A 26,138-nucleotide genomic window follows, 5' to 3' on the forward strand; every position below is an offset into this window, starting at 1 on the left:
CAGTCACATATCTCCATATTTTATGCCTTTTTAAAAAAATAATGGGGGTCTTTGCTGAAATGAATAAATACAGCTGGTACCAAGACTAGTTCATTTTGAGTACTTCAGATTTGGGGTATATGAAGTAATTGAGGCATAGAGAGGTGAAGGGCAGTTGGTGTGATTTCCTGGTCCGCAGAGCAGGTGTTTAGCAAGTATCTGTGATCATGTGCTTATTACCCACTTAACCTTGAACATCATATAAAAGAGGTGTAGTTTTAAATATATGTACCAAACTTTAATTTTCATTTCACACTCAAAACTTCTGTACAAAAAGAGGCAAAGCAGGCAAAAAAAATTACAGGGACTTCAGCAAACAATATACAACAACTTTTAAACAGCTTTGTGTATGCAACAGCCTTTATAGATGTAGTGGGGAAATTGGGTTCCAAAGTTTTTGTTTCTTTAAGATAAAATTCCAATGTTTATTATTAACATCTAGAAAAATCTGTTATCTGTCTGGGATACAAGATTGAATGAGAAGTTTCTGATGTCTACTGCACCATTAGATTCCAAGACTGAGTGAGCTTCATTTTTCTTTTGAGAAAGCATGAAATTGCTGTTATTAAAATGTGATGATGTATTAAAAACCTCAGTTTACCATTAATAACTTGATACAATGGTGATGACTAGGAGCAAACACCGATGAAGCATGATATTAACTAACAGTTAAAGGATAGTATCCAGGATTTTCTTTCTGGTTGTTAATTAATACTCCAGCCCCAATGGGTCACCACAATTCAAAACATTCATTGTCACTTTGTTTTACTAATTCCTAGTGGCACATAAAATGTTTCCGAGAACAAAGTTATAATGCCAAAGTAGCAGTGCATCTGAGAAATGTAATTTTCACCTTGTTGCTTGCCCCAAAATAAATATGAGTAATGGAAAACACTTTTATTTGAAAACTATGAGACATCAAATATGAAATGTAGTTAACATCGACATGGATACTGTGGCTAGCACTTTCCCCTGAACCACTCACAGGTTGTGGACACATGTGCATGCAGCACAAAAAGCTGTGATTTTTCAAGGATGTCTGATGCCTGGCGGACAGTCTGTTAAAAGAATTTGTCTCCCACATTAGCTCCGGAGTGGACCCAAGGCCCATCACCTGTTAGTGATCACAGACATTCAGTTAACCGTCCTCCTGATAGTCAGAGGCAATAGTTCAGGTCCTGGGCTTTTGAGAATCCACGTACTAGTGAATCTTGGCTTTGAAACAAGGTGGCTTGGCTAAATCAGGGCAGGCCAGCAGCCTCTCCCATATGTTTGGTCCCATTTGATAGAAAGTCTAATTAAAAATTATAAACGTGCTCAACTATTTACTCTGCGAGACCTTTCCCCTCTCCAAGACTTAATCTCCTTCCCTGATATGGGAGGAAAGTAAACCCAGTGACGATAAACATTGAGTGCATCTATATTTCTAGTCTTGACAGTTGTTTCCCAAAGATAACATGGGGCTGCCAAGTAAAAGAACATTTCTTAAGCTGAATATTTAATGAATTTGTTTACCCAGTGTTATCCTAATTTCTGGCTTCCTCTAGGGTTTTAGAATGCCTAGGTTTGGAAAGGTCTTGAAAGCCATCTAGTGCATTTCTGTTCTGATGAGAGAACCCTCATCCAAGCAGCTGTACTCGTTCAGCTTGAAAAGCTCCAAGGAAAAGGGCCTTTCCTCTCCTTGTTGACTGACATTTAGATACAGACTGGGTAATCTGTTCTGTCACTTGAATGGATTTCTTTGTTAAAAATAAACAAAACCAACGTATGTCTCTCCTCTTCTTGGAGGACTCAAGGGAATGCCAGCTGGCCACCAAAGTCAGGAAAGTAATGGTGTGACAGCTCATTCCTTGGGACATTGTGAATGACACCAAACCCTGATATAACCAAACCCAACTTTGGGAATTACCATTCCCTGGGCAACTCTTTCCTTCCATCAGAAATAGGCAAGCAATTATATGGTTCAGGCTGAGGGTTTATTTACAAACGTCCAGTATCACCCCCATAGTATGTATGCATAGGCCACGTGGTGAAAAAGAAAGGGCATGGAGTCAGGAATGAGGCATCCTGGGTTCTAGTCCTACATGGGGGTGATCCTGTTAGACTTCATCCTCTGTCTCATTTTTCCACTGGAGACCAGAATAGAAGATTTCCAAGATTCCATTCTAAGCTCTGTCTGCAGACAGAATGACCCTTGTCATACTGCTAAGCATCAAGGCAAGGTGGGGTGATGCTTACCGGACTCTACTTACAAAGGAAGGATGGTGAGAGTCAGTCTTTTTATTGACTCATAGTCTTGTAGGACTATTGGAGATTATCTGTTTTATTTGCCCATTTTATAGATGAGGAAAGTGAGACACAGAGAACTTAAGTGAATTTCCCAAGATCACTCTGTGAATCAACAGGGCTAGGACTTAATCCAGGTACTCAAGCCAGAGTTTATACATTGCAACAAGCTAGCAGTTGGGTCGTGAAGGAGCTGCCATTTAAATATTAGATAACCAGAAAACGAAAATCTCCCCTCTAAGTTCCTCTAGTTTTCTGGTAACTAATTAAGTGTCTAGGTCTCTGCTGCCACATGGATGGTCCCCAGAGGACAGGGCTCCTATTAGGAGGGGCTGTGTATCCAGTCCTCCACAGACAACTGGAATGTTAGCAACCTTACCCACAATTTTAGCCAGAGCTCCATTTCCCTGTCCCTGGAGACAGAGGGCTGAAGCAGAGAGATGACTGTCCAGTTGCCTGGGTGCCCTTCCTCCCCACCTGTGCCCCATTCCACCACAGCCACCAACCCATCCACAACAGCACATCTATCTCTTCTTGCTTCTCTCCCATGAACTGATGCAAACACACTGACTTTTCCTCTTGCAAAATGGAAAGGGAACATTAGAGGGTATAAATCAAAACAGGAAGAGAGTATGCTGATAAATAAAATACGTGCAACAAAAAAGTTGCACGTGTGCTGCGCTGTCTGAGGAAAGAGAGGGGGTGTGCTGAATTCCAAACACTTGGCTTTGTGTCTCCACGTGCATTTTTCTTTTCTGGGATCCCTCTCTCTCTGTCAGGATAACAGTTGTGTTTCTTGTAGTTGAGCCGACCCAGGAAATCAAATACTTCGTGTTTCTATAACTATACTTCCCAGAGAGATTACCCATCTAGAATTAAAACATGACCACAAGCTATTATGAATTTCTGTTTGTTAAAGGTGTGAGGAACTCCAGTAGCAAAGATCAGTGTCTCTAAAATTTTCCTTTTGGAGAAGGGGTTTTCGTTTCAGACATCGAAGATAAGGCTCTCCAGTCAATTTATGCTCTGCTGGGTTGAGTCAGTCAGGATACAAATTAAGGTCCATATATTTCAGGGACAAGAAGGAAACGGTTATGTAAATACACGAGTATTAACATCAATCTGTATTAAATTATGTAAACATATACATCTTCTGAGGTCAGTTCAAAGATCCTCTTCACTGAGCAAAGCTTTACTGAAGCATTGCTCGAATCTGTTTGGAAGTCGATTCATCATTCAAGTGTTTTGTAGTGAACCTGGATGGAGAGAAAATGATGGCGGTCAGTGTGCAAACAGCACTCTGAGAAAGCTTCAACCATGACTCTCCAGCTCTTCTTTACCTTGGGAGACATAACTGATATTTAGAAATCAAACTTGGCATTGGTTCTTTAGACAAAGAGCCACACTTCAATGCCCAGAGTAGTCTCAGATTTAATATTTGATCCTTCCTTCCAAAGGAGTTTTATGTTACAGTTATTAAACAAGCAAATCTTCCACCTAATCAAATAATTTCACGGAGGAGACACAAGCAATCTCATGTTCCAGGGAGGCAGACTTCACGTGCTTGAGTGCAGGATCTTGGCCATCTAGGTCACCCCTGCTGAGTCACAAATATTAAAATATGGGTTTGCTTATAACAACATTACCCAACACTTAAACTGTTAGGGTTTTTTACTTTTATGGGAATGCCTGTCCTCATTGCCACCACAAGGGGGCACGAAGGCAGGTCCATATACTGAAGAAAACTGGTGTCATTTGTCTCCTCACATTAACTGGTGTAGAAATAGTTCATGAAAAGAAAGGAAAAGAGAAGTAACATGTAATAAAATCTTGACCGCATCCCAAGCACTCCGTGGAAGTTTTTATTTCACTCACACTAACTCTTTGTAGGACAGGTTATTGCCTCCATTTTACAGATGTGCAAACTGAGATTTAGAGACGTTAAAAGACCCATTCTAGATGACAAATATAACGATGTATGATTTGTAAACAATTTGTGATTTCTGATTTGGATCCAGGTCTGCCTGCCTCAAAAACCTGTGTTCTTTGACTTCCTCACAGTGTCTACAGGAGACACCAAACGCCGAGATTCGGATGGAACTCACAGCCTACCGCAGTGCCCTGCTCTCGAAGCTCTGCTTGATTGAATGATGCTGGAAAGCAAAACAAACAACAGAAGCCAAAGTCTTCTTACTGAGTGTGGACCAGCCTTTTGTGAAATGGGCACCAATGGAGAAAACCTTGGTTTATCCACAGAATCTGGAAGGCTCTTGGGTTAAAGCTACATCTGTTCTGAAGAATAATGACTTAGCAGCTTCATGAAAAAGGATTAGCCTCAGTGTATAATTATTCATTTCATGTGCATCTCAGTTTCTTCATTTATTAGATGGGGTAATAGATCTTATCACTCTGACTTGCGATGATTAAATGAGAGCATGAAACATATGTGTTGTACGTGCGTAGAGGATCACTGCTCCATTTCACTTATACTTATGGAACATTTACTACATGCATGAAGTTGAGAGGAACTGAGGGAAATCAAAGATGAATGAGACAGCAGGGACCATGAACTTTCCAGATTGCAATCCCGACTGGCATGATTCAACAAACTCCTGTGGATATGTCACAGCTGAGAAACAAGAATACCTCCCCTGAAGTGGATTAAGTTCAAGTGTCCTTGGGAAGAGAGCAGGTGCTCGGGCATGACTCGTTGGCACTAGCCAACTACAAGGGCATCCAGACAGGGGAGAGCAGGGTTTTCAGTGTTGGCAGCTGCACGTATGACTCACCCAGGGACCTTCAGAGCAAACCCACAAACACAGAATGGATGCTTGAGCCCTTACCCCAGCGATTCGAACTCATTTGGCCTGGGTTGGACCCTGAGCATCAGTGTTTTCAAAAGCTACCCACATAATTCTCCTGTGCAGCCAGGTTTGGGAACCACAGGTGCAGGGGGAAGTGAGACCGGGGAAGCTTCTTCTTCTGCAAGTCCCCACCAACCACAAAGCATTGGGGCTGGGAGTCAGGCCTTTGACCTGCGGGGTCACCCAGGCCTGGTTTAGATCCTGGCTCAGCCATCTGCTCTGTGACTTTTGCCAAGTGAGTTGACTTCTCTAAATTTCAGTTTCTTCCATCTGTAAAAAGGGGATGATAAAAATGGGGCTGACCTCAACAGGCAGTTGGGAAGATGACATGTATCAACAGATGCAAAGGGGTTACGCCTGGTGTTCTAGCCCTCGGACCCAAACAGCATCTACATTTGCAATGGTTCAGAAGGGTTGGCTGCCCCACAGGGCTGAGGCTCACCTGAGGGCGTTCAGCAGCCCCTCCACACTGTCTGGGGCCTGTTCCTTCAACACCTTTATACAGCCTTTCATCTAGAAGAAAGCACAAGACTTTGTTAATACCCCAGTAATTCCATCATAGTATCTGTCCATAACAACATCTGTTCATAATACTATCACAGTATTTCTTCCCATAGAAATCAAACTCAGAAATGTCCAACAGACCTTCCTACGCCCTCAGGCCAGTGAGTTGTTTCTCTGGGCTTCTAGAAGGTTCTGTGCCAGTTTTCATATTATACTGCAATCGAACATTTTATGTGTCTGACTTTTGGGGACAAAGACCTGAGACTTTGATTTTCTTGTCTTGGACTCCAGAGCCAAGGGGAGAACTCCTCCTCTAGCCTGTGCTCAGTTGAGACTGACTGAATGAATTGCAAACCTGATCATTTTATGTCATCTCTCTGCCCAGAATGCTTTTCCTCCTTCAGCTGTTTGACTGGTAAACTCAACAACTTAACAAATTTTTTCTTTTTTTTTTTTTTTGCGAAGGAAGAATCTTTCTGGAAAGAACACCATCACTCATTTTAAGCTCAGATGTTCATGCACTGATTTGGGTATACTCTACTAAGGGCCTCTTTTATAAAGGTCACTTATAAAAATGTTCTTGTATGTTGAAAGTTTTTTCCTAAAGGCCTGATAAACCCTGTTGGATTGATGGGGGCAGCCAGAAGCCCAGGGTTGAGAATCATTTGGGGGTATGTTTACGCTCATCCAAAAAGAATGTCGTGGTCAATCAGAGATGCCTGTCATGGGTGCAGGGTGGGATCAAGCTCAGAATGAAGAGATTTGGTCCCTCTCCCAAAAGAGCTCATAGTCTAGTGGGAGAAGAGAGACAAATAGCTCATTATCATCCTGTGATATGTGTTCTTGTAAAAAGTGCCCAAGGAGAAATAGGGACATAGATTAGAGAAGAGGCAGAAAGAACAGTGGATACTCTTTGGGAATTTCGAGTTCTATTTCAGGCGGATGAAAGCCTTGAGTGTGAATAACAGGATGCAGTCAGAGGTGTAGTCAGGGCCACATTCAATGTGGGTTTAACAGCATGTTCGGGAGTTGGGGGTCTTTACCTGTGGAAAACACCCTTGATAGGTGTTAAACAATCTAGTAACGTGATTCATACTGCAAGGCATGGGAGGAAGCGCGACTGGAGACGGGAGGGCCAGTGGGAGCCCCTGAGGGTGAGGGTGTGAGAGCGGCAGTGGGCACGGAGGATCAGGGCAAGACGGGAGGATGCACCTGAGGTCCAGTTCACAGGACTCGGTGATTGAGAAGGCGTGAAGGTGAAGAGGGAAGAAGACAGTTCCTAGGTTCTGAGGGACAATCCCAGGTTTCTGGCCTTGAGACTGAGTTGGAGGAAGGAGAAATACCTGAGACAGGAACCCAGGAGGAGGAGGAGCAGGTCTGTGGGGGAAAGGATAACCTTTGATTTGAGGCCGGCCACGCCTCAGGTGTCCGAAGGAGGGGGATCTGGAATTCTGGGTGAGGTTTGGGCTGGGGACCACAGTTTAGGAGTGATTCTGTGTTGGATCATTCCATACAATTTTAAGGAAATCAGTTGAAAATGCCATCTCACTCCAGCCTGCTCTCCTGGCACCCACGAATAGCATCAGTTCTCTAAATGATGCATATCCCTCTGGGCCTCGATGACTTGGCTCTGATGATTCCCTCCGCCTGGAGTACTCTTCCTTCTCTCTGTCCATTTGGTAAAATCCTCAAGATACACTTGAAACGTCACCCTCTGTCTCTGCCTCTACGCAGAATGAGTTTCTCCCTCATCCGGGTTTCTAGAGCTCAGTACTTCCATTTTGGACTACAGAACACATTCTTTGTAAGCGCAGGTAACAGGATCTATTTCAATATTTGCTTTTTCACAGTTGATGTTGATACCATAAGGATTTATAAAACAGTGCAAGAAGCTGCTGGCTTAGAAGCACACTGGTATCTGGAAAGAAACCCTTATGTCTTCAAAGAAAAATGGCCCATCATATACATGTTGTGCTCCGTAAACCTGAAACTTTCTTAGAGACACGTACAAACTTCTATGAACAAACCTTCCTAGTGAGACATACATGAACAAATGGACTTCATCAAGACTGGGTAGGGATAGATCTAATATTATATAACATTTATAGCCTCAGCAGAAAGACTCAGTAAATGACAAGCAAGGACAAGCTTTTTAAAGGTTAGGGCTACAAGACATAATGGTACCCAGTGTATTTTTAATTATTGACTCTGTGACAAGTTAACAAAAGACTGTGGTAAATGAGAATGTCCTATGAGTACTAGGTAATAAATTCAATCCATATTCAAATGATATTCATGGGTTATTAATAGAGCTATTTATACTTAATCTATAGCATAAAAATGTTAAAGCCTCACAAAGAATACAGTAAAAATATTTATTGGTATGAAAAAACTTCCATAATATACTGTTATGCAAATTAAATATGTTTTAAAATAGAAATTATGGCAGGGTGCTAATCTGTTAAGTATATACACACATACACACAAACATCTATACAAAATGAAGGGACATATATATGTGACATATTGACGGTGGTCATCTGTCCATGGTGAGGTTACCACTGATAAATTTAATTTTCTGTATTTTGGGTTTGTTTGGTTTTTTTTGGCTGCCCCGTGCAGCATGCGGGGTCTTAGTTCCCTGACCAGGGATCGAACCCGCGCCCCCTGCAGTAGAAGCATGGAGTCTTAACCACTGGGGCACCAGGGAAGTCCCAATTTTCTGTATTTTGATTTCCTGTATTTTCCCAAAATTTTTATATAAGTATTTATATAAGTATATTTATAAGTATTTATATAAGTATTTATATAAGTATATAAGTATATAAGTATTTATATAAGTATATAAGTATATATAAGTATATAAGTATTTATATAAGTATATAAGTATAAGTATTTATATAAGTATTTATATAAGTATAAGTATCTTGATAAATAGAAATAATTACATTAAAAATAGTGAAGAACCATGGCTAGCTATGCTAGGGAGCCAAAACCTCAAAATGAGTAATCCAAGTTGCATTATTAATTGATAAATTTTCTTACAATCTTTAGATTCATGGCCCCTCTGGGCACATGGACTTTCTGTCTGCACAGAACTAGAGCATCAGAGATGCTGTTCTGTACGGATGAACAAGCATAGAGTGTGCACGCCCCGACTTAGCCGCGTCAGAATAAGTTGGTACCAAGAGGTCCTATTCTGTACTTAAAAGGCTTTACATTAATACAGGGCCACACTACTGGGTGCCACTGCCGGCAAACACTGGGCTGAGAGGAACCTGTTTTATCCCACAAGCAACAGGAAGTCATCTGCACACCACAATCATTTGTTTTCCAACCATATCCATTCATTCAGCAAAAACTCTATGGAGTACCTAGTGAGCGCCGTGCTGTATGCACCAAGGACACTGCCAGGCAATGAAGCAGACATTAGGTATATAGATCTTGGTCTCTGCCCTTGTCAACAAACTCAGAGGCCATGAGGGAGTCAGAAAATCCAAAATGGTAGGCGCTCCGGGCCCGGAGGAGAAGCAAGCCTCTGCTCCATGCAGGGCACAGGAGATGTGCTCCAAATGAGGTGACATGTGAGGAGCGTCTTAAAAGAATCCCCCCATCAGAGAAGAGGGAGGGCACTCTGGGCAGAGAAAAGGGCTCAGGCATATTCCAAGGACAAGAAAAGGCATGGGAATCAGGGAGAGCCATCTGCAGGGATGGTGGGAGAGGAAGTTGGAACGTTGTTTGGGATTTGACCGCAGTGCCTTGTAATCTAGGATGAGACACATATAACATATAAAAATATATATTTATATGGCACACTGGGTAAGCTGAAGGGGCAGCTTGCAGCTCAGGGACTGTTTACCTCTCAGCTCCTCTACAGGCTGAGGGCATCAGCACCTCCACATTCCTGCTGTGTCTTTGAGGTTGGATGTGTTTGTTGCAAGCATATGAACAGGACTGGACTTCTTGCTACGAGGAGAGCTGCCACGATGGGGCTCGCATCTGGGAGAGTTCACTCCCGGGCCGGGGGGTAGGGGGTGTGGAGGGGAGGGAGAGAGGGAAGCAAGGTCTGTTTTGACGACATTTATGAGCTCTTATTGGGAAATCACAGTTCGTAACTATTCTTACATCGATCTTGGACGTCTTGCAGAAAGCTCCCACGGGGTGGACGTGGTCGTAGAGGATGATGACCCCCACCATCACCCTCATGCAGAACATCAGCGTTTCTTCGCTTGTAAACCTACTCCTGTACTCCCTGGAAGAGAAGACAAGTGGCAGAGATATTACCTCCGTGACAGAGCACGTTCATCTCTGGCTCCACAAATGGCTACTTCAGCCTCCTCCAACCCTCCCTGGAGAACAATTCCAGACCTGCAGAACCAGGTTAATAAGCTCTTAAAGAAACCAGTGATGGTAATTCTCCTTGAATCTATCTGACCACTGTGAAAACAAGGTAAATTAGAGGGCAGTAAATTCTCTTCTGCCCTCAGCGAGGCAGCTCATCGTGTACATAAGTCCCCTGCCCATCAATCTTGAATATTTTATAGCAGGTCTCGCTGGCTGTCCTAGATTATAGAGAATAATGGCTTCATTATGGAGAAAACGAATCAAGTTCATTTCTATAGAGCAGCTACCGTGTCTCCAGTCTGGGTAACTTCCTTTGTTAAGATACAGGCTGCAGATTGAATTACACTGGCAAAGGTACCTACCAGAAATTACATACCATTCATTGGGCTGAGAGTATTTGTGGAGTTTGAATTTTGTTCACCTACCTTGACAGGGTCGCTGATGATTCAGATAATTCAAGCCAATTCTAGAGGCTTTCTTAACATCTACTTCATTATGGATTGTCCCCACAATGATGATGATTACTATTTCCATCTTGGAATAAATCTTAATTTAAATATAAGTGAACTATCTGAAATTAACACCATCTTACATTTGAACAGAGCATCAAATTTTATAAGGCACTCTTGATGCCTTTGGCCCTCCCAAACTCTCTGCATCATAGATGGTATTATGGGAACCTCATCAGATGAGGAAACCAAGGTCCAGGCAGGTCAGACCACTTGTTCATGGGCACAAAAGGGGCTACAGACATACGTGGAATAAGTGGAACCCTGACATTGGAGTGTAGGTTTTCTCATTACCATACTGCCTCATCCTCAACAACCTCAACCATTTTTTTAAATCTAGCAAGTAATTTAAGTGCAAGGAAACTGCTGCATGCATGAGAGAGAGAGAGAGAGAAAGAGATCTTCACTATCATTTTTGCAATAGCCTTACCACTTCCACTCCTGGTACTAAATCTTCTCTCAAATCTTTTCTCCAATATATTTATAACATACCCAGTCATTTAACCCAATCTTCCATTTGATCCTTATACAACTTCTCCTGCATCTTTGATTTGACTTTTGATTCTGCCATCTAACAAGCTATGCAATCTTTGGGAAGAAGTCAGTTAATCAATTTAGGCCTCATCTTCCTCAGCTCTAAAATGGGGATACTACACCTCTCACCCAGAATTCTTTATGAAATTAATTCAGTTAATATATAAGTAAATGTTAACATGCTGACCCAAATGTTAGATGTTGTCACCACCATCACCATCATCACAGAGATAGGTGAACTCTTGACCATGAATACACCTCTGATTTAACTTACGGAGTTTCCAGCATGACTTTACAAACGCTCGTCATCGTACTGAGGCAGTCTGTGGTATTCTCTATTGGCAGCGTTTTGTTCTAAATGGGAGACACAAATGGGTATTAGCCCTGTTAGCAGCTTTTACATGCAATCGGGCAAAAGGCACCTCGTTGCTCGACGTCGCTTACTTCGGAGACAAAGTGCATGGTGGCGTTGCTGAGGGTTTTCAGCATCGGCGTGGCTTCTGCATAGAAGAGGGACATTCGGTTGGCCATCTCATTGTTGACTTCGTTCTCAATGTCTAGCTGATGAAAAGAAGACGAGAGGATGCGGTTGATAAAGAGACGGTCAACATCTCAAAACAGTGTCCTCTGGAAATTGAATGACAGACAAAGGCTCTGTCTTCTCCCCGTGCCCCTCCCGATGCCTGGAGCATGGGTGTGTCAACCTGGGAGCTCCGGGGACTCACATGCATGTTGTTGATGCGGTTACGACTGATGGTCCTTCTGTAGTAGCTGAAGTCATTCTGAATTGCCGGGTTCCTCATCTGAAATTCAGAAGGGAGGAAAGCAGGTCATCTCTCAGCATCAGGTGTGGGATATGCATCAGAAGCCCGGACACTAGATTCTGCACAGATACCAGGACTTCTCTTTGTTACCCAAGAGTCAAAGCAACTTCCCGTTAAAAATAAATACTCAAAGCTTCACTATTTAAAAATATGCCCTGGTTTTACCCTAGGCTAGATTTCAGGGAAAGTATACTTGTTCCCAAAGAGGAAGAGACATTTGAAATGTTTTTTTCTGGTTGCATTTGGCAGATTTTGAATTTCCATGTAGAAACCACCATCTTAAATCACTTTGACCACACGGAGTTCAAATTCTCAGCACATGACACGTCTCTCTAGGGAAGGAGCTACAGCTCACTCATCCCTCTTCCCCCCGCCGCACAGCACTGCAGAGTACCTGGACACCTAGGTGCTCAGTAGGAATTTGTTAAATCGTCCAAGCACACGCGGCCTAACCTTTAGCTCATCAAATCGAAGGGTGAAATGTAGAATTTCCGCAAACTCCTTTGCCAGGGCCTGCTCCCGCTCCAGGTGTTGGGTTGGTGTGTAGGGCGGACAGGTCAGAGATTCCAATAAACTCTGAAGAGCTTTTTCTGAAAGTCAAAGGGATACAGACATATTTGAGGTGGTCCACAGAGATCTTCTCAAAAAGCACAATTTGCAGCCCCAGTTGACATTCTCAGAGATAACCTGCTTGAGTCTTTCCACTCCACCTTTTCCCCCAGAACTGTGTGAAATGTGCCATGTGTGGGTGAGGAGGAAAAGGAACCCCCCCATGCTCCACCTCCACTGGAGAAGAGCCCCATGGCCACACAGTCTTGTAAATGTCTCCCAGAGCTCAGCTGGACCCTCACATGTCCTGTCATCCCAATTCCTCACGCTGTTAGAAAACCACAAATAGGTGATTTTGGATCATGTGCATGAGATTAGCATTCACAATCCAGGAGGAGATGAGGTGGCCCTGAATGCATGGGTTAAATAGCCTGCTTTGCAGGGAGAGACTTCTGGTCTATTCCAGCTCTTCCCTGCATTTACACTCTCAGCAAATCCCAGGAAGATTTTTCTACAAACCCACTGCCATATCTACCTCCATTATTGTCCTGAAAAGAGTCTCATTACTCCCACTTCTCTGTTTCTAAAACTTCCTTCCAGTTTTTCCTTCCATGTATTTCTCCTAGCACCAAGTCATTTAACCAATCCTCTAGAGCAGGGGTAGGAAAACTATGGCCCACAGTCAATTTTTGCAAATAAAGTTTTATCAAAACACAGCCATGCTTTATTTTCATTCCCCTAGAGATTGACTATGGCTACTTTTGTGCTACAATGGCAGGGTTGAGTGGTTGCAACGAAAATAGGATGGCCCACAAGCCTAAAATATTTATTATCTGGCTCTTCACAGAAGAGTGCACCAGCGCCTGCTCTATCATCCCTAGAGTCCTTTTACAGTTTCTTTCCAAGGACACCGCTAGCAATTTCTGTCTGTGGGAACAAACTGTCTTCTGAGGCAGCTCGCTTGACCTTGGCCTGCTCCGATAGGTGGATTTTTCCTGTCTGCTGAGCTGCAAGTTGGCTCCTTAGGATTTCAGTTCATTGGATCTAGACACACACTTGGAGGAAACAGAGAAGTTGATTCCTCTTCAACCTGAGTGTCTTCAGAAGCTCTCTCTTCTTGAAAAACTGGTTCAGTTCATTGAACTCTTTCCTTTGAGTCTTAGCTTCAAGTTCTCTCAACGTCATGGTTATTATTCCCCCAGCGTACTTCAGTTTCTCTGTTTAACTCTTAAAATATGGCACTCACTTATGGCAGAAGTAGAGTAAAACATGACCACACGCTTCCTCGTTCTAGATGTATTATATTAACCAGGGAAACCTCAGACAGCTTTACTGTTCAGGGAGGGGTTGTATCATATCGGTGGTCACATAGAGCCTACTGTCAACCAGACTTGATTTTCCTCTTGCTTCTGCAAAGCCATGCTGTGCCTGCACAGATTTTTTTAAGCTTAAGGATAGAATATGTTTGTCTTCCTTGTGTTTTACTATATTAAACTTAACACATGATTCCAGCCAACCAACTTCTTTTTGGGTTAGCAGGTAACCTGTATTTTCTCTGTCCTTCGGAAATGTGATCAGACATGGTAAACCTGTTAAGAGTCAGACTTAGCTGAGAACAAAACCAAAGGGACACCCACTAGTAAAGACACTCTAAATGCACCAATAAATGCAGGGGAAGAAACTCTGAGGTGGATTGACAGAAATGGACACGGCAGGTGTTTTTGTACGAGTGGCCTCTGACGATGCACAGCGACAGACGTGGGGTAGTTTCCAACGCCCTGAACCTTTCCTGCTACTTTCTCAAACGCCGTAACAGAATTTCACACGTAAGACATGAAAACCGTAAACACATACTCACCTAGCCTGATAGAAAACTCATAAAATCTCTTTAGCCTCACGACCAAAGGACACACTGCATTCCAAGCTTTTTCTTGAAGCTGAATGTCATTGGGATTTTGAATGGCCTGCCAAAACATTATGGAATTGTCTGTTTAAAAAGAAGCAGTAAGCGCCACATCAAAACGACTTAAGATTGAGAAAGAATTTGAGTTAAAAAGATACGATTCCTGCTGTACTTTGCTAATGTGTATTTCCTCAATGGACATCAGTTCATCGGAGTGCCGTCCGAGATGCCCAATTAGGATGGCGATTTTAGCACTTGAACATAATGTAAATGGCTCGACAATTAGACATGTCATCTTACTTGTTTCTCTTATCTTCAGTGCAAAAAAAATGCATGTCTAATTGGAAGCAATTCAGTCCTCCTCCATCGCCATTTGATTCTTCTAAAGTAGAGCTAGTGCTCATTGGGAAGTGCAGATTCTGTGGATACTTTCCTTTCTTTATAATATGTATTACATTCCTGCCAGTCTGTGATGGTACCTAAATTACCTAAATTAAACGGTGACCCCTAAGTAGAAAAATAACCTCTGAATAGGCTGTTAGTTTCTTCGAAATGCTGTTTTGTCGGGGTTTCAGCAGCTTCAGGATTATGACGCTAGCAGTGTTTTTGTTGTTGTTGTTGTTATGTTTTGTTTTTTTTTTCAGAAAATGGTGCTGGCAGTATGTCTGTGTGTGCTGATGCTTCCACAACACTATTTCAAACAAAAGGACTACTTAAAGCGAGATCTTTTATGACTCTTGTTTGTGATACTAGTAGAACCTGCCAAAATTATTACAAATTTTTGTAAAGTTCATATAAACCCAGACTACGACTCATATTTCAATTGTTGTTCGTAGATTTCATATGTATGTTTCCCTTATATGAAGTAACATACTGACAAATTATTGTTTAAATGTGAGTCCTGCAATATCAAATGTATGTTGGAGAAGAGAATGGCTAACACTTTACACAGTCTACAGCACTGTGTGCTCAGATCAGCGTACTAGAATAAAAAGGACCATTCATACATTTTTTAAGGACACATTACCCTCCTTGTTCTTCCTAGTACGCTAGGAAACACTAGGGCTATTACTTAATCTTGCTGTGTGTGTGCGTGCATGGGTTTCCTTTCTCCACCAAGGGTGCTGTCAGCTCAGTATTATTATTGGCATACGTCTCGGATCTCTGGGCCCGCGCCCTTGTAAGCCTGCAGGTCTGCGAGGATGCTCTCGGAATCCTGGAGGACGGCGCTGATCTGGTTCCATATTTCCCTCTCTCCTTCTGTGGGCTGGGCATCTAAGCAGATGGGAAACCAAAAGACACAGAGGGCTTGTGTTTATAAACAGCCTGAGAAGAGGCTCGGTATTCAGTTCTACCTGCTAGACAATCCTATTTTAACTCCTGCAGGCTTGGTATTTACTCTTTAACATAACAAGGTGCTAAGAAAGGAAAACTAACAGAAATTCTGCCCATTACTCAGTTCAAAATAGTCATCAATATTTCACACACATTAAGCAAAGAGTGTTGGAATCATTGCAGGCACTCCTTTATTTGTATAGGTCACATTTTTTGCATACCTACTACGTGCCAAGTGGTACAGTGGGTGATAGGAAGAATAAACATTATCTTTTGGGGTCCACTTTTAATAGAAGCTATTGAATATTTCTGTTATGATTGAAAGTCTGTGAATCTGAGTATAGCTAGGAAAATAGTCTCCCTTATATTTCCATACTACAAAAGCTTAAAATATTAGATAATGAATCCTTCAGAGCCATGACAGAAATGTATCTTTCCGGAACACAATGATCTGTAGAATGCCTTGGGGTTTGTCTTTGAACATGAACTCAAGAAGTGGCAGGAGTTCATTTTAAAGGCTCCTGTACTGTTCATCTTTGGTATTAACCATGAAATTTATCCACAAAAAAAAGTAACACAGTTAAGCTTAAATAATGAAGAACGTATTCAAACAGCCGCAGAAACATCCCCTTAGCCCCTCAGTGAATTCCTACTTGTTTACATTCCTGGAGCCAATGTTTGCTCTTGTCTTCAGGAGTATTTTGTGGGGGGCTACTGGGTGGAAGTTGAATGGTGGTAAAGATTGGGTTTTATTTATCTCACAATGCCTATAAAATAGGTTTCTTGCCCAGGCTAGTCAGGAAATTAATATCCATCTAAAACGAAGGCACTGCTAACAGAGAAAGGGGATAGATGTCATCTCCTAAAAATCTGTTTTCAAAAATCCAAGTCCTAAGGCTCTGAATTCTCCCAGCGGACCTCACCAATGAAAGGTGGGATGGAGTCATACCTAGTCTAGCACTACCCAGATCAAATCCCAGTTTTGACTAATCTTGGTGGGGGTTAGAAAAAACAGAAGCCACAAAATAGGTGATTTTTAAGTGAGGCATTGACCATGCCAACTGGGTCTTCAGAAAGGCTCAGTATCAGAGTAGAAGCTGGGCCAGATGCGGCTGCTCCTGCTTCAGTCACCGTCTGCTGGACCTATACTAATGCAAGGCCAGACCTCCGACAAGTGATGCCCATGGAGATTTTTAGATCATTGTATTTCTCAGATCCTGCTAAGGCCTAAGAAATTGGTGGAGTTACCTGGGAAACGAAGGGTGAAATTCACCAGTGTAGAGTAATTCTCTTTAAAAGAAAAGAAATCATAGGCCCTCAGAGATTACCCAGAAACCCTGCAACCTGTTCCTTCTACAAATGAGACGGATTTCAACTAGCGGATGAGGAGGGACTAAAGTACACGTGCACCAGGGTGCAGAGAAGGGAGAGATGAGTGTGGTCTGGGAGAAGCGGAAACTGCTCCATGTAAGGGCTGGGACCGGAGCTGGATGGCTGGAAGCCCCAGGGGAGGGCATCCATGAAGAGCAGGAGGAAGACTTGGCATGTGGCCAAAGGACGGCTGGACTTGAAAGAGGAAAGGGACCCGCCAGGTTACATTGTTGAATCCAGGCTGGGAAGCAGAGGACAGAAAGAAACATGTTTCTCCTTTATCCTTTGCTACCCTTCTCCTGCTTCCCGCAAACACTTGGTAAGTTGTCTCAGGTAAAATGTTTGTCACAATACACTATATATTTCATCTTTTCCTGTTTTCCCAAACTTTTCTCAAAGCAATATGGCATCTTAAACGGAAACCTAAAACCCACAAGCTAGGAAGCCTGTAACTGACGAACACATTTCAATGAACAGAATTCCAGGGTAAGGCTGGCAATTCCCAAGTGAGAAGAAAGTCAGGGAAGAAAACATATGACAAAAATGCAAAGATCCTAGAGAACAAAAAATCAAACACTCTTGACTCAAATCCTTTCCCCTTTGGAATGAATGTGTCAAAAACTCACAAGCTAAACACAAAGACAATTTCCTATAGAGATTTATATTTGAGAAGGAAAAGAAAAAGAGAGTCTGGGACCGAGATTCTAAGAGGTAAGTCTATTTGAATATAAATACAAAGAAGTATGGGAGAGGAAGGCACTTGGAGAACAGAAAAGGCTCCTAATCGTGGCTGTCACATGACTCCATCTTCGCAAGTCACCACCTGATAAGTTTTAAACAAAACAGAATTAAAGCTTAGTGGTCTAGAAGAGGAGCATTGGAAAAACAAAAACAAAAAGCCCCCATTCTTTTGATGGTTACTGAAACACCAAAGGAGAAAGATTTCAAACTCAGTTTTTAAAAACAGAGGCCTTTCTTAAGTGCTTCAAAAGTAAGACAGTTTCCAGTAGAGTAGCCTAAAAGTGGTACTGGCCACAGATAGGCAAGCATCTCTCCGTCCCAGGCGAAGTGACACTTTCTAATACAAATTCACACTGACCTTGACGTGACCACAAAGAGCTGGATGAGTGACATGGAGGACGATACCACTTCTCTCCCAGAGGTGGCAGAGTTGGGGGCTATGGTGAATCCCTTCCGGCCTGCAGTAACTCCCTCCCGCTAGCCAGAGTGATCTGTGAAGCAGGACCCTCAGTCCCCAGCCTCCCTCTCTGGGAAAACACTTCTTTTGGCAGATATAATAGTGTCCTATTGGAAATGTTTCTCATGTGGCCCCATTCAACAGGGATGGGGTGGGGAGGGGTGGGAGAAATCCAAGCCATCATTCCTTCTTTGGAAATGATTCTGACTTAGAAATGCGTTGGCTCATTTTCTTCCATAATTGTTAGGCTAATTGCAAGCCCTAGTTTTTTCCTCTCTCCTCTGTCATGGAACTGAAGTCACCTTTTCTTCCAGCTAATAATTAAGCCCTTGGTGCCAGCAGCACAGTCTCTGTCCTCTGGGCCAGGCAGCTGTAATAAGAGTCTCAGGGGACTCAAATCACAAGTGGCATCAACTTTTGAGGTAGAGAGTACCAACTGGAAGAAGCCCTAATCTGTCTTCTTCTTTTTTCAAATGGGAAAAGGACTGTGTAACCCTAAGTGACATTTGGTATTGGCCTAAATCCCTAAGTTCATGATTCATCCCACTTTGATCCCCCAGCTAAATGATCAGACACTTAGGACTAATTAGTGAGAATCTGATCTTTTAGCCTGTAAGACTCAGGCCTCATTTGTTTCATTTGATAGTGTATCTCCAGGACCTAACACAGTGCCTGGCACGCAGTAGATGCTGGTTGAAAAATGTGCTGAATAGTTGAAACATATGATTTAAATATACTTCTCACATTGTTTTGTGATGGTTTTTCTGCTTGTCTTTGAATTCTGAGATCTCTGGAGACAGGGTCTGTATTCTTGTCCTTAGTGCTCCCATATGCCCTACCCATTGGAGACACTCACTAAACATGTCATGACTCAGTGAATAAATGAGGAAATTGACCAGGTGACAGAGAACGTGGGTTGTGGGAAGCAGCAAAAGAAATGAAGATCCTATTGCTTCTAGATCCTCTCTTCTGTCTTGTCTCTCTAAATGGCTTTAACAGTGTTGCATGTCTCTCTATTACCATGAAGGTAATATGCATTCACCTACAATCAGATTGGCTATTCACATCTTCATTAACATTGTGTTTTTAAATCTTCCATCATTTATCTACAGCGTCAACGTTTCCTCAGTGTGGTTAACACATTAATAGAATATTTGATGAGTGAAAAACTGCATTTAATGCTTATTCTCCCAATTCTAAGGCTGTTATCATTTTGGAGTAGTCCTTTGAGAGGCTTTGGGGTCTATACTTTTGGCATTCTCCAGATTCAGATTCAGTTGGTTACCATGTTTTTACAATGTATTGTGTCTTCGGATGTCAAGGAGAGACATCTTGAAAAAGACCTTGAAGAATTAGTGATTGAAAAGGTTACTATATTTAACCTGTCAGCAACCTCCTAAAGCATTTGCTGAGTGAACAGGAACTATGAATTATAGGTTGTTTTTCTATTTTTAACACAAAGATTGACCTTTAGTCAAAGGTATACACCCACACACGCACACACAAATGCACACCAATAATATTAATGATGGAAATGGGCCGTTATTTCCAGTTGCAGTCAGTGAATTAATTGGTGACATTTTTTCTAAGAATCACATTCTAAATTTCTAATCATCACCAGTTATTTCATCAAAACTAAGGAGGATGGTTACAGAAAGCTGGGCTGCTCCTGTCTAACGATGAAGCTGTTAAAAACCCCTGTGATTTACACAGGCAATTTCAGAAACCAACACTTCTAGGAGCCCTGGAACAAGCCCATCCAGGCTTTTCCCCGGGTGATGATTTAGACCCCTATTCTGGACTTGCTATTGTAGAAAGTATGAAAATGTATCATGTGCACTGTGACCTTGAACACATATATTTATTGTCAAGAACTTGCTGAATTCCAAGTGCCTAGAATTTTTAACGGAAAAGTACCATCTTATCAATTAAGAAAGTTAAACAGTATTCGTGCTGTTTACAGGGGATCTATTTATCGTCCTTTGGCTCAATTTGCTAGTGACAGTGGATATTCACTGTCAGCATTTTGGAGTCACCAGGGTCAGGAAGAGGCTTCACAGTGGAGGATTGTGATATTTACTGAAAGCAGAATGCTTGGCATTCCATCTCCGCTGATGGAGAGGAAGGTGGCCATGGGCTTTGTTTGTCAGGAACGAACATCTTTGGTGAACATACCCCAGGGCAAGGCAGCAGGGTTCAACCCAGAGCAGGGCTGTCAAATCAAAGGGTTCTTATCTCTGTAAATCAGCCAAGGACGAGCCCTGTCTCTACAAGCACCGGGAACCCACACACCTTTTCCTAACAACCTATTCAGTACTGTGTGGAAAAGCTGACAGAGAATCAAACAAAATTAACCAAAGATAATGTGAGAAGAAGACACAATTTATTTGGAGATGTCTTTGGCTTCGAAGGAAGCCCTGGCATTTCATCAACAGGATACATCCCTATCTCTGTACCCCACTGGTTGCTGTATAAACACAGAAGAAAGGTACAGCAGAAAGAATTTGCCAAAGCCATAAATTAAATCTACGGCTCTTCTTCCCCACCCACTTCCTCACTTCTCCACACCTCGCCCCTTCAGGATAAACTAAGAAACATAACTATCTAATATTAAAATTTGGGGATGTAAAATGGAAATCATTTATAGCACAATACTAACTGCTTACAGAAACAACGTAAAATTGTGAAGGTCCATTGGAAGATGTAAGTAAGTGTGACTGGTTGACATATTTATTTGTACAGGAGCATTAGTCATCATATGCCGGAGCCCTTTCCCAAGGAACAATCAGATGAGGGACTGCAAAGAACAGGGAGGGTTAAGATACTTGAAGGCTTGTTTATTTCATTCACATGCTGTGAGATCCCTGTGATGTCATGGGGGAAGGGGGAGCTCCAAGGATGTAGTTTTGGAGACCCAGATCCTACCATCAGTTTTACCACTCACTAAACATGAGACCTCAGGGAAAGCCTATTAATCTCTCTGGGTCTCATATTATTTCTTGGTAAAGGGAGGGAAGCTAACAAGAGCCCCGTCTCCTCCCTGTATGTTCCTGTGCGGTCTATGACCTGTAGGATCGTAATGAGGATGTTGACAGATGAAAAGCGCTTAAAAAGCAAAAGTGCTAGAAACTGAAAGAATCTTTGTGAATGAATCCCTACGATGGCATAAACAAATTCCTTCCCAGGTCTGTTCTGTTCCTTTGCTTTTTGTTTGTGTTGTTTCATTTGTAAAGTGACCAAAAACATTCTTTATTTTCCTCCTTTAATCTTCTAAGATTATCTAGCCTCCTGTGAACAACCTCAGCAGATGTGAGGGTACCAGAGAGGGAGAGATGAAAGAAGAGATCAGTAGCAGCAGGAAGTGGCCTGAGTCAACAAAGAAAGCCCAGATGATTGCCTACTCTGACAGCGCCCCCTCCCTTGCTCTAAAGAGTAGGAGACTGTAGTGCTAACAGGTCAAAATATTCAGAGCCTTTCTGAGAGGACAGCGGTTTGGAAGCTTTAGAATTTCCCTCTTAACCCACCTCCTTCCCCATCAACCACCATTATTGTTTTTGGCATTCCTATTATGCTCATAAAGGTTGGTTTTTCTTATAAGAAAATCATTTTTCAGTTGCTATATTCTAAGAAACACATCTTCAGCCCAGCCTAGAACCTGTACTTCTTTTGGCCAGCCCATCACTTGCTCTCTTTTCTACCTATTTCAGACTTCTTTGCTACCTGCCCTACTGTCTCTTCAATGTGTTTGCATCTGATCTCCCCAATAAAGTTATATACTCCTTGAAAAAAAGTTCATGTTCTTCTAATGTTCCTATATTTATGTGCTCTATGTCTTTCCCCCCATGCCTCTCTGCTCCACTAAGACACCACCCCCACTTCTGCTGGTCCTTCCTAATGCTAGGATGCAGGGGATGTTCTGCAGATAGTTACTGAATTAGCATCAGTGAAGAAATCAAAATTCCTAAGCTTATACTTCATGCCCAGGTCTATGCCAGATACTGAATAAGTCACGTATGATATAAGCACAAGATGCCTTCCAAATCCTTTCCACGGGGAAGCGAAATAATACCAAAGAGACCTAGTTATGTCAGAAGGAATGGAGAACACTGGAATAAGAAAATGTGTGAGAAAATATAAAAGATCTATTAAGATTACAAATACAAACACATACACGTTTAAGAGACTATTGTAAGTTTAAAGTTAAAAAAAGACATTGTAATGAGGAGTTTATAATATATGTACATAGAAGCAAAACATATAGCAAGAGCACAAAGGGTGGAAGGGTGGTGATTGGATGTGTACTGTGATAAGTTTCTTAAATTCTTCATGAAGTAAAGAATACATTTTGAAGACAGATGGCAATAAGTTACAGATGTATATAATAATCTCTAAAGTAAGCACCAAGAAGCATAACTAAAAAGTCAACGTAAAAGACAAAAGAGAATAGTAAAAATTATTTGATTTAATCGGAAGGCAGGAAAACACTGAGAAACAAAGAGCAGAAATGGAACAAATGGAAACAACACCAAGATACACTCAAATACAAACAGTAATTAAATGTACATACAGTAATTAAATGTAAATGGGCTAAACATGCCAATAAAAAGGTAGACATTATCAGCTTGGATGAAAAAAATTGGGCCAACTATGTGTTGTTTATGAGAAACACGCTATAAAGATAAAGGCAGACAGAATGGGGAAATATATACCATTGCAAACACTAAGCATAAGAAAGCTGTTATGGTCAAAATATGGCATGCTTAAAGGTATATTTAACAAAAGATATGTGGGACCTCTAAAAACTATAAAACACTGCAAAAGACAGACCATATTCATAGGTGGGAAGAATCAATATTACCTAGATGTCAATTCTCTCCAAATTGATCCCTAGATTTTATGTAATTATAATCAATAACCCAGCAAGATTTTCTGTAGACATTAAAAGCCTATAAAAGATAAATAAAATTATTTAGAAAAGTAAAGGAGCTAGAATACTCAAAACATCTTGAGAAAGAACAAAGTGGAAGGACTTACTCTTCCTGACTTTAAGCCTTATTAGTTGTTACGTTTTGGTATTAATTGGTGAAAGGGATCAATAAAGCAATGAGAGAGAATAAAAGGTCCAGAAGTAGCCCGATACATATTATAGTTAACTAAATTATGATAAGGGCATTAAAGCAATCTCCCTGTGCTAGAATAATTTTATATCACATGAAAAAAAATAAACCCAACACCTCTCTCATAACATATACAAAAATTAGTTCAGGATTGATCATTGACCTAAATGTAAAGCTTAAAATTCTAAAACTTTCATAAGGAAATGTAGTAGGATATCTTTATGACCGTGGAATAGTCATGATTTCTTAAAGAAGGTACAGCATGAACTTAGTAAAAAAGGAAAAAAATGATAAAATCACACTTCATCAAAATGTAAAACTTCTGTTCATGGAAAGAAAAAAGTAGTGGGATGAAAAAACAATAAAAAGATGTTAAGTGATTGTGTAGAAATGTGACCATAAACTGTAAAACCCGCTGCAAAGGTCAAAAAATTTAAATCAGATCTACACAACTGGAAAACCTAAGGACAGATGTGTCTAATTTTGTATTATATTTTGACCCAACCTAATTATATCTGTTTGACCCAGTTCAATTATATTCCATCAGTGACTTCAAAAAGAATATTCAACACTCAAAGTAGAGGTGCCAAATGCCTTTGAGCTGTTGCCGTATACTGTTCAGCCTTCCTTCCTCCTTCTACTTCTTATTCCTTAACTCTTTTGTAATCCAGCCTCTGTACTCAAAGTAATAAATCCCGAATCTGTTGGGCAGTTAACTGCCCAATCTGTCATCCCCTTTTCAAGCTTTATCCTTCTTGACCACTCTTAGCATTTGAATCCATTTACACTCCCTCCTACTTGAATGTCTGTGTCTCCTGGCTGCCTGATCTAGCCTGTTCTATTCTGTTTCTTCACATGGCCAGCATCTGTTACTCAGGCTCATTCATTGTCCAATAGTCCAGGCTCAATGTGGGCTGAGTGCTGGGTCGCCAAACCGTGTGGGGCCCAAGCCCTGCCATCAGGAATCTCAACTGAGTAAGATGAGGTTCCTCCTCAGTGTGGCCTTTCTCTCCTGGATCCTCTAACTACTCAACCTCCCTTTAAGTATAAGCACACCTGAAGTTCCCATCCCCTCAAGCTCTTGCCTGCTCTAGTTTTCCCTCAGGGATTTCAACTAGTCTCTTTGGAAAAGTCTTCTAGATCTGTAGAAAAAAACACTCATTGTTTGAAGTCCATTCCAAATGCCACCTTTGCAAGAAGACTTCTCCAATTCCTTCTGTAGTCATCCATTTCCTGAAACTTGATGTATGCTTTCTTCCTCTACTCCCAGGCCAAACCGTGCCTCTCCTAAGCCCCTTATTTTACTTTGTCTTGAACTGTGTGCCTGTATTGTCCTCCACACCTGCCTGGGGCGTCATTAGGCAAAGGCTGCTCTTGTTTAGCTCTGTCTCCCTGATGGCACCCTGGTTTACACGAAGGCTCATAACCATTCTCAATATACTGTTACCGTATTGAGCTGAAATCTATATACTCAAGGAAAAATCATGACCACAGCCCACCTTCCCCACCCTTCCAGTCTATCATCCTTTTTTCTTGAAAGCCAACTTTAAGAAATACGATTTGCAGGATCAAGAAACCAATTTTATTTTTTTTCATGAGACATCTTAGTTTGTAGATGATTAAGACTTCCCTCTCTAATCAGGAACAGAATGATGGCTGTAGCACTTCCTGGAAGCTGTCTGTGATGAGCACTTAAGGGAATCAAAGCAGAGGGAGGAAGAAAGCCAAAGACATCTGTGTTCCCATCTCAGTTCCCCAGTCATTCCCTGTGTGACTTCAGCCCTGTGATTTATCTTCTCAGTCTCAGTGAAATAATGTTACTCTTCTTGGTATTGAGGGGGAAAAAAAAAAGATTTTATATATTTCTATAAATTTATAGTTTTATATTTTCCTTAAATACTATAGTTCTAGTCCTAGTAGTGAGCCACCAGACATGGAAATCCATTCCACACTTCTCCCTCTTGGAGAAATTATAGTATATCTACAAATGGAATTTTGGTACCATAAGCTGTGATCAAAATTCAAGATATTTAAATGTTCTCTTCAGCCACCATGACCTTCCTGTAAATAACATATTAAGAAAATGTCCAAAGTACAAGACTGAGCAGATCAGAGTCCTTGGGTTGTAGCAGAGGAAGTGAGGCCCCTTTGCTATGGTGGTGGGGAAGGGGATCCCCTGAGATGTCGCCTCAGAACACTGCTGCTCCAGAGAACATCAGTTGAAAACTACTGCTTTAAATTCCTGTAGATTTTACTTTTATCACTTTAAAGGATTTTGATATTAGACTTGACAAAGGACTCAACCCTAATCTATGTGGAAGCATGGAAAGCCAAAATTCAAGAACAGCGAAATAGGCAAATGGGGTCACTCTGGTAGTCGTTGTGAGAAGCACGTACACATGCATGTGGACTTTAGAGCTTCCAAAAAAGAACAGGTATGTAACTCCCCTAGGTGTTTATATATCCCTGAAGTTGTGAGTGAATGGGGTGTTTTACCACCATTTGGGCCTCTGTGCATGCTGAATGAAACAGTGTAAAGTGCATACGAAAAGAAGTGGAAGGGGTCAATTAAAAATGCAAGTAGTAAAATTAGGGTGTTGGAATAATAGGTAATTTACTTTGTAACAATTCTTTAAAGTTATTAATAAATCTTCCTGTAACAACAACAAAGATATGTATATTACAGAGGAGTAGCAAAAGTCACACAAGTAAAAAAAGCCCACTCTTTTTGAAGTATCAAATCAATCTGGCTCTTGAGTTC

The 26,138-nt window shown here is 41.5% G+C and overlaps 1 protein-coding gene across 1 annotated transcript in view; it reads right to left on the minus strand.

Annotated features, from left to right (window-relative positions):
• Window positions 1–402: 402 nt before the first annotated feature.
• CYRIA (CYFIP related Rac1 interactor A) overlaps window positions 403–26,138 on the minus strand; it is a 107,678-nt gene continuing 81,942 nt past the window's right edge. Inside the window, exons 4-12 of the mRNA XM_061210593.1 lie at window positions 15,510–15,631; window positions 14,312–14,417; window positions 12,358–12,494; window positions 11,806–11,883; window positions 11,525–11,641; window positions 11,355–11,434; window positions 9,819–9,945; window positions 5,632–5,702; window positions 403–3,581 (exon numbers count right to left, since the gene is read on the minus strand). Of these exons, the coding sequence (XP_061066576.1) occupies window positions 3,518–3,581; window positions 5,632–5,702; window positions 9,819–9,945; window positions 11,355–11,434; window positions 11,525–11,641; window positions 11,806–11,883; window positions 12,358–12,494; window positions 14,312–14,417; window positions 15,510–15,631 (902 nt within the window). The 3' untranslated portion in view covers window positions 403–3,517. The remainder of the gene's footprint in view (window positions 3,582–5,631; window positions 5,703–9,818; window positions 9,946–11,354; window positions 11,435–11,524; window positions 11,642–11,805; window positions 11,884–12,357; window positions 12,495–14,311; window positions 14,418–15,509; window positions 15,632–26,138) is intronic.

This window comes from Eubalaena glacialis, chromosome 14 (genome assembly GCF_028564815.1).
Source record: "Eubalaena glacialis isolate mEubGla1 chromosome 14, mEubGla1.1.hap2.+ XY, whole genome shotgun sequence".
Taxonomy (NCBI): domain Eukaryota; kingdom Metazoa; phylum Chordata; class Mammalia; order Artiodactyla; family Balaenidae; genus Eubalaena; species Eubalaena glacialis.